The 9,580-nt window shown below is 37.7% G+C and overlaps 1 protein-coding gene across 4 annotated transcripts in view; it reads right to left on the bottom strand.

The window, feature by feature from the left end:
• Positions 1-5,433: 5,433 nt before the first annotated feature.
• Positions 5,434-9,580, bottom strand: part of CUNH12orf50 (chromosome unknown C12orf50 homolog) — a 28,821-nt gene continuing 24,674 nt past the window's right edge. For 2 of the 4 annotated variants that reach the window (XM_028783115.1, XM_028783111.1), the window contains exons 12-13: positions 8,904-8,996; positions 5,434-5,750 (exon numbers count right to left, since the gene is read on the bottom strand). In XM_028783115.1, the coding sequence (XP_028638948.1) occupies positions 5,725-5,750; positions 8,904-8,996 (119 nt within the window). In that variant the 3' untranslated portion in view covers positions 5,434-5,724. The remainder of the gene's footprint in view (positions 5,751-8,903; positions 8,997-9,580) is intronic. The other 2 variants (XM_028783116.1, XM_028783112.1) reach the window with 2 other exon arrangements.

Genomic DNA, 9,580 nt, shown 5'->3' with positions numbered 1-9,580 from the left:
TTGACTTAATTTAAAATAGACATTTTCAAAAAATATTTGTTCCTATTAAGAATTACTCAGTATGGTGTTAGGCCATTTTATATCTTTAAATATATTAGCCAACTCTGCAACAGACAGAAAGAAGAATTTTGGGGGTGTCAAAAGAAAGGAAACTTGAAATTATTTCCCTATGGAAAATCACATGAAAAACCGTTTACTTGACTATATGCAGAGTTACAGTGCCCAGGGCGAGAATTCTCTAGGGCTGCATGGCTACAGAGTATAAATTATTAAATCAGAATTTTAAAATGAAGAATGAAAATGCATTTGGAATTCTGCAGCGTGTGTATTATTGTTTAACTTCTAGTAGTATACCCAGTTGAATTATCTTGCTCTTATTATGTTTTAGTAATATTTTTTGCTAAAGTATTAGAAATAGATTTTTTGAAATAAAAATGCATGAAAGCAAAACATACATTTGCAGTTGCTAGAGAATCTCATAGACAACAATAAAATAAGTATGAGAATTAACCATCTGCTGCCTAAAATCACAAGGTTACTTCTAACCTAACATAAATCCTTAGTTTTTACATTTATTTGCTATTCAATATCATATGGGTTAAATATTAAGTCTCAAAAAGCATGGTCACACTAGTATACCAAAGTCTGCACAACTCTTTTCTTTTTTTTTTAAGGGAAATAAGAGAGTTTATTCTGCAACCATACACAAGTGACCTTGACCATGGGAACACAGATTTAGGTTCCCCAAATTCTATATTCTAATTAATTCTTAATTCCAAGTAGTTCCATGAATTATTTTTATAGTGATAGAACAAAGAAAGTCATGAATCAAGGCATTTTTCAAATACATTAGTGGAAACCTTAATTAGTTACAGCAGAGAATTCTCAGAGGCCTCGGATGCTCTCTGGTGAATCTTACCCTTTTGGTGGATTAAACTGGGTTCTATTAACATGTTCCAGGAAGTTTGTTAGTCTCCAGATGTCAGGTCTGGCATAGGGGTGAGCAAGCAATGGCTATTCATAGGGCTAAAGACAAACTGTAATTAGAATCTGGAGTTACATCAAGATCTAATCAAGTCTATCAACCTTCATAGTTCCTGATGTCTGGCAAGTATTATAGCCACCCATTCTGCTGCTCCGGTCCACGGGTCAGGGCCTAGCAAGAGAGAGAGAGTGTGGGGATGGAGATGCGAAGAATGGAGACAAGACAGGGAGTCTGATTAAATATCTCAAGTCTCTTTATTGGAAGGAAATCCTGGGTATTTATACCCTTTACCATGTGCCTTGCCCTCGTGGACAAGCACAGCTGAAGGCACTACGTCATGTGCCTTGCAGCGTGAATATCATGTGCACCTAGCTAGCAGTGAGGAGACCACGTGCACCCAGCAGCGTGGAGACCATGTGCGCCTTGCAGCTGGCAGCACTAAACAGCAAAACAAGATATGTGAGAAAAACAAGATGTTTATCAGAGCGTGCTCAGCTGTTGCGGGCTGTTGAAAACAAGTCTCTTGTCAGGGTATATAGCCTGAGATGGATGCAAAGATGATAGCCGCTTTCGGCTAGGAGTCTGCACCCAACAAAGTATCACATTTTGTTAAGAGGGGGTTGGGTGATTCTATTATTTATTAAATATTGTATTGCCTCACATAGCTAGAATGGATGAGTCTAGTGTAGACAAGACTCATCTGATTTTGAGTAGAGGGCAGCATTGCCATCTCAAAAGAAAGGAATATCTGACAAACCCATTAAGAAAGAACCTCCTGGGTTATCTCAAAATGATTAGCCATCAAGATCTGGATTTGACCTTATAAAAATTCCATCCTTTGAGTCTAACATAAAACTTACATGTGAAAATAATAGGATTATTATACTTAAAATTAAAATACTCAAATACATTAACCTACTGGAAAAAACAGAAGGGATAGAGACTAGCATTTTCCATGGCCAAGATTAACATTTAGAAAGCTAGAGTGACTACATGTTCCCCCTGTATGTACAGTTACTTGTATTCCATGAACTATTTCTCTTATAGCTGGAGTATTTAAACAAATTTATCATTTTTAAATTTTAGGGGGTTTGGGTTCAGTTTGATCTCTAGTGGAGTGGCTCTGGGTATAGCCCCAGAAAATGAGTGCAGATAATCCGTCAGATATATTTCATTAAGAGTTACCATTTATCAAAAACCACAAGGCACAAGTCTTGATGTTTCACATATCATTTCTAATATCCAGCCGATTCCTATCAGAAAATTATATTGCAAATTAGAAAAGTATTATTTAGAGAGACAAAGTGTTTCCTCTGAGATCAAATGGCTAGCACATGAAAAACTCGAATGGTAGCACATGAGAACTACTTGAGGCTCCCGAATGCAAGCTCCAAGAGTTTACTGACTTTATTGGCAATTACCCAGCCAGCCCACTAAGCTCCCTTAACTTGCTGGAAGGCTACGCTTTCCCTGGCGTGAAGAACATAGAGCATCGTTTCCAAAGAGAGCTCAGTTGTCTGCACACACACACACTTTGGAGAGAAAGCAGTTCAAAGCAGATGGAACTGGAACACAGAGTTCTCCCTGTCTTCCTAGGATGGTCTGTTTTAATCACCTCACAAATGGCATAAATTTCTCCTTTTGCCTTTATGCCAGGAGCACACTAAATGTCGTTGCTTTTATTATTTTTTCCAGCAATAAAGACACCAACTTGTAACAAAATAATTACAAATCCAAAGAAATTGTGGACCTAGAACTTGCATCTCTAGGTCAAATCATAGCCGGTGGCAAAAGTTATTATTTTCAAAGGAATGGTTGTGTGTAGTGTGCTTTCCTTAAAGATAGCCTCAGTGGGAAAAGATGCATCAAGTCCCAGAGAGGCCCCCGGGAGGGAGGCAGGCCTGGTGGTAGGTGAGCATCCAATGGGGACAAATGGGGAGGAGGAATGGGGTAAGAAATTGTGGGAGGGGAGACAGGGAGGAGAGCAATGGCTAGGTTGTAAAAAAATAATTTAAAAAAAGATAGCATCAATACATATGAAGACTAGAGTTGAAAACAGATTAGTTGGGCCCTTTGAGTAAACATAAGAAAATTTCAGAAAGATACTTAACAGCTGTAGTGTGAGATAAATTATGTATGTCCAAGAACATAGAATTAAAGAGAGGACAACGAGAACAACATCTTTAGAAGATGTTTCAGGGGCAAGTACCAAATTCTTTCAAATGTGCTGTCGTTTATTTGGTGAATTTATTTTACCAGGATCTGTGTGAATTTAAAAGTAGATCATGGTCATTGTATAAAACACAATGTTTCTGGCAATTGTTTTTTTGTTTTGTTTTTTTGTTTTTGTTTTATCCCATGCCTGTTTTTCACTAAGTGCAGTAATAATATATTAAATTTTATGCAAAGCAAAAAAAAGTGAAGCACGTTAGTTTATTTTTCTTTTACTCAAACATTGGCGAGCATAACTGTAAACTTATGTTCATCAAAATCTTGTTTAGGGGTCCACTGATAAATTTTCTCTGACTCAGGCACCCATCCAACATAGAGTGTTTATAAATTTTCATTTTGTTTGTTACAAAAATACTTGATTAACCTGAAAACCCATTTTTTTTGGCTCAAATTTAAGAATCCATTGTCTTCCTTCCCCACAATAGGTAAGAAATCCCTTCATATTTAACTAATAGACACTCCTTTCTGCATCCAGCAACACCTCCTACCCTGTGGTGTATCACATCACATGGTCATGTAAGCCCATGTAAGATGTCTTCCATATTATTCTTTAAGGCTGTCTCAAATACTATAGCAGTACCTACGCTAACCAGTAAGAAATCAAAATTTAACTTCAGGTAATTTGAAGATCACTCTTGCCCTTCAGAGCAAACCTATATCTTACGCTTCTTTATCGCTCCTGCCTTAAGCTATTTTGGACACACTGGAATTTCATACTTACTTTAGAATAAATTTGAGGTTTCCTGAGAAGAACCAGAGGACTCTGGCTGATAGGGTTCGTATTAAACAGGTAAATCTAGAGATAATTAGCATCTTTGTTTCGATAGACATATCATTTACAACTGCACGAGTTAATGGACTAGATTGTGATTTTTCGACATCTACGGTGTGCGCTGGTCAAATCAAGGAAAACATTTTAGAGTCAGTTCTCTCCCTAAGCCATTTATTGCTCTGGGTAAGAATTTAGGTCACCAGGCCTGGAGCCACAGTGCCTTTACCTAATGTTGCCAGCTCCTATCATTTCCTTACATTGAAATCTTTAAGCACCTCACTTCTATACCTTCATAACTTAGGTAACTGTGAACCCTAGCAGTCATTCTATGCTATAGGACACTAGAACTGTATCTTGATTTCTGGGTTCCTTTTATCTAAAGTTTTTACCCACCCCAGGCCCACCACCCTACGACCCCACTTCCAGCCCACTGCCAACTTCTAATAGCTGCTATCCTGAATGGAGATCAGTATTTTTTTTTTTTTAATTTACCTTCTACCTGAAAGCTAAACCTGGTATCTGTGTTTCTGGGTCTAAATTATTTTGTGTCACACAATACCCTACAGATATATCCGTGATAGCGTCTATGGCGGTAATTCATCTTTCTCATTGTTTTCCCAGCTATTAAGTTTGTTCCCTGATGCCTTAAATCTTTGCTGATTAAAGGAAAGTCTGTCACTTTTCACCTGTGTAACAAGTGTTTTCACACTTGTTCTTTAAGACCGAGAGCTAAGCATTTGAGTTCTCCTTTTAGCCACACTGGAAATGAGTCATTTTAGGCAAAATTTCAAACTAATTGCCTTTGGTTTTGAGATAAGGTCTCACTGTGGACCCTGGTCTTTGTAGACCAGGCTGATCTTGAACTCAGGGACCTGCCTGCTTCTACCCCCCCCCCAAGTATGAGATTGAAGGTGTGTGCCACCACTTGCCTGGCCCCTCACTTCTGTCTATACTTCTGGAGTTACTGAAGTCTTGAAACTTCAGCAATACTTCTGGGAACTATATCAGTTCACTACTTATTTTTTAAAAGAACCACCTTTGCTCCATTATGATCATATAATTTTGATTGTTTTTCAGACAGGAAAATGTTTGCTTTTCAGTTTTGAATGTAGCCCATCTCAGCAGACAAATTTTTCAGTTGCCAATTAAAAGACACTGTTCAGCAACTTGCCTGCCTGACAAGCCAACTTTGTCTCTCTGTCTCTGATGCATCAAAGGATATTCATATTAAAATTCTGCCAAGGTACTCCTCCCCAACTGCAGCCTTGGGACTGTGTTGAATTTGCTATGCTTTATGAGCTACCGCTGAGAGAGTCCTGCCTAAAATCTAGGAGGGAAAAAAGTGGGAGTTGTTTCCAGGGAAGATTATCACAAACAGCAGAGATGAAAGCACAAGTTCACTCCCCAGTCTGTGCGCTCTAACTTGCTCACGATTAAAGGATGATTTTAATGGTCAAACTTTGAAATTTTATTAAATGTTTTGTGGTAATGTACTGAATGAATCCCAGACATACATAAATAAACAGGCAGCTGTTTGCAATTCGCATTTTATCAGTTTTGAAAGAGCACAATGTTCTTCCTGCGGCTTATTTTCAGAATTTGCGTTCTATCTACCCACTATATACTATGGAGTACGTGAATATCTCATTCTTTGAATTTTCATTTTTGATTGTAAGTCAGATGATTGCTGGCGCTTTTCTCTTTTCTCATTTTCCTCTTCTCTCAACCTCTGGGTTTACTTACTCCCATTTCTTCTTGGCTCTAGGAACAAAATTAAAAAATAAATATTACATTTCCTTTATATTTTTGTCTGGGACACCATCATGATATATATGTGTGCGTGTGTGTGTGTATGTATATACACACACACACGCACACACACACACACACACACACACTGTTAACTACCATGAAATCTAAAGGCAAAAGTAAATAAAATAAATAAATAAAAATAAAACAAGATAGTACTTTACTCATTCAATTATAAAAATATCATTCTAATTTACTAGGGTTCTTTTCAGTGTTTTGGAGTGTTGCATTTGGATGATGGGTTGGTGAAAGGCTGAACTAATATTTCATGTAAGTCTGCATTTAGGGAATACCTAGAGAGAGCGGAATGAACATTTGATAACAGGAAGACAGGCACCTCAATATTCACTCTGGTATATCCATATCAGGACACATATGTGGCCACCAGGGAGGACTGGCAATGGAAATCTGTCTAGCCACATTCAGCTTGTGTCCTTGATTCTCAAAGGCAAACAACCCTTCCCTCTCCTCTCCTCTCCTCTCCTCTCCCTCTGCACCCGTGTAACGTTTTCCCAAAAGACTCCTATGGTCCTTTCACACTCCTGTGGTCTTGGCTGCTAGTGCCTTAGAGGAACAGGCAAGTGGCAGCTTGTGCTTTCTTTCTTCCCTCTAGCAATCCATCTGCCCACTGGGAAATGTCACGATGGCTGTTCTGTGCCCTAGCAAGAGTATGTGTGAGGGGAAAAACACAAGCTAATCTTTCTCTTTCCGTTCTGAAGATGACAGAAAAAACTGGAAAGGATGAATTTGGAAGTTACCAGTTTGCCAAAAGCATGTAAGAAATCAAATGTTTGCTTTATGAAATACTAGATATTCCTTTTGTAAAGTATTGTATTGTAATATATATACATATAACTGTATATATAATACCTATAATATATATGTATATTATATTACATATAATATATATGTATAATATATGTAATTGTGTATATATATAATACACATACATATATGTGTGTGTGTGTGTGTGTGTGTGTGTGTGTGTATCTTAAATTTAAGTCTTTATCCTTGCTGTTGTAATAGACCTTTATATACAAGGTCAGTTTGTTTATTTATTTATTTATTTATTTATTTAGGTTTTTCGAGACAGGGTTTCTCTGTGTAGCTCTGGCTGTCCTGGAACTCACTCTGTAGACCAGTGTGGCCTTGAACTCAGAAATCCGCCTGCCTCTGCCTCCCAAGTGCTGGGATTAAAGGCGCGCACCACCACTGCTTGGCACAAGATCAGTTTAATTAAGTGATTTCTTAGTCACTTTGCTTTCATAATTGAGTCACATTTAAAGGTTTTTCTTGGAGTTTTGTTCCTCTCCCAGACTCTGTGCTTCCCTTCCTAATGTCTGGGATGAGTCAAGGAGAATAGGTCAAAAAGAATACATAATTTCAGCTACCTGTTGTAGCTGCGTCTTGAGCCAGATAACCTTCCTAGGGTTTCAAAACTTTACCATGCACCCTAATCACCTGGCCATGTTGTTAAGATGAGATTTGGCCAAGGCAAGTCTAATATAGAAACTCCACCTTCCTAATAAACTCGCTGGGATGACATGGAAGCTCATCCTCAGACCAGAATTTTGTGAACAAGGGTTTGCTTCCTGGGTGCAGGACTGGTTTCTACTTATATGTCTGTCATAGGCCATCTGTTGAGACTACAGCAAAGTACCAGCGTCACCCCAGTAGAGTTAAGCATCAAGCACATCTTTCTGAAGTTCATCCCTTCCCTTGTAGCCAGAATGCTACATGGAGCATTTACTCCGGGATCCCTCTCTTACAAGGGCTGACTCCTCATTGAGACCCCATAGGACTGTGTGATGTCCGTCTTTGTAATCTTGACACTTACAATTTTTAAGACCCTGTCTTAGACCTTTTATGTGGAATGGTGCCTGACACAGACATTCTCTCCAAAGCTTTTCCTCCCACTCTGCACCTAAGAAGTGCAGTTCAGCCCCACATAGATGCATAGATTTTGTGCTATACATAGGAAGTGCATACTCACGTGTTGAATGGTGTATGTTTCGGACCCCTGATACTTCTATAACTACTGTTTAACTGTTTGGTTTTGGGAGAGGAAAAGGGCTACTGGGGTACAAAAGTAGCCACCCTGGCAGTAGTCAAGCAAAGACTACAGTTTTAGTGTTCCAAATGCATCCCTTTCTGATGAAAGCCACAGCAAGAAAACCTGTATCTTAGAAACACTTATTTCCTTCAAGGATTTTCATTATATCCTTATTTTTTTCTCTCTCCTTTATTTCTTCCCTTTCTAATAAAGTTTCATCACATGACACAATCCAGCCAAAGTTAAGAGAAAATGTGATCAGATAAATAATACTATATTAATATTCTCTCACAGTACACTTTGGTTTCTTAGATTAGGGGAAGCATAGAGCTGTTCTGTAGTACATTAGCACATACAGATTCTGGGTACTGACTCATAGCTGAAGTCAAATGAGGTTGTAAAAGAAAGTGTTTACCTTAGAGAAAGGAAAATATCTAGTCTTTATGTGTACCTTCTAGAAGACCCTGGTATAAGGGCTTATGTATTCAGGATATTTTAAATTTTCTAGGATATCCATTTAGATATAAGTTCTCTGCCTGAATTATCTCTTCGGAAAGAGTCAGTTGTCTGGCAAGTAATTTGTATTCACTGTAGCTATTTTCTAAGCAAAATAAGACATCAACTTGTTTAGCAAAAGACCCACCTATAGTCTGAACTCCTACCAATGGCTAATCTGAGATGTCTAGCATTCCTATTCTCTGAATGAGTAAAACGTATAACACTGGGGACAATACAGATACCCTATTCTTGGTGATCAAATTATGCACTGCTAGTCCATACTAGCCTACATGTGTCTCTGATAACTTCAGCAAGACAGTGTCTTATTTATACTGATAACACATAAATAGGTAAAACTGAATGAACATCGTGAAGCAAAATAATATTATCTTGCCTACTACTAACTACTACTGACTCCCCAGGCCTTGTATGTATTTAAGTGATCTTGAAATTCTTTTCAGTTTTAAATGTTCTAAAATCTGTTTCTGGAGCTTAGAACTTGTCATTTATTTTCAGAAATACGTGGTACATTAAAATCACCAGTGGGTATTTACCTGGATATACCTTTTCAGTTTTTGAATACGTTTTTGAAAAAGGAATTCTTCTTCTCCAGGCTGAACCATTATATGATGTTGACATATGTTTATCTGAGAAAATTAAAAAAAAAAGGACACTGCTAGCAAATATGGCTGAATTCAACAATTATTTTCCAAGAGCATTTCAAAGCTATAAGCATCTCAGCAGTAAGAATTAACCTTCACGTGTTTGCTCTACCATCTGAAAACAAGTGACTTTATTAAGCCCACTTACATGATCAGCAAGCATGGTTGCAAATCTCTTAATTTACAGTTCATTCCCTTAAATAAGTTTCTATCCCATGAGGCTACTCTAGAAGACAGAACAGTATCTAAATACAGTATTTCACAACTTTTATTCTGTGACTTAACATCATTGTTTTATTAATATTTGGAGAGGCCATGAACTTGAAAGAGAACACAGAGTGGGTTGGAGGGTGGTGTGGAGGAAGGGATAAATGGTATAATTATATTGTATTATTTCAAAAAAGAAAAGAAAGTTAACATTCCATTCAAGAAATAAGCTACTTTATAAAAATTTTAAACTTTCTTTTAAAACAATAATAAGCTACATTTCCATTTAAGAAGTGACCTCTGTGTGTACAGTGACCACAGAAATAGTGAGTTTGAGGCTCCAGGAAGCCAGAGCAGGCGTG

The sequence above is a fragment of the Grammomys surdaster genome, unplaced genomic scaffold (genome assembly GCF_004785775.1).
Source record: "Grammomys surdaster isolate TR1022 unplaced genomic scaffold, NIH_TR_1.0 958, whole genome shotgun sequence".
Classification (NCBI taxonomy): Eukaryota; Metazoa; Chordata; class Mammalia; order Rodentia; family Muridae; genus Grammomys; species Grammomys surdaster.
This window is presented reverse-complemented; position numbering and strand designations above follow the sequence as displayed.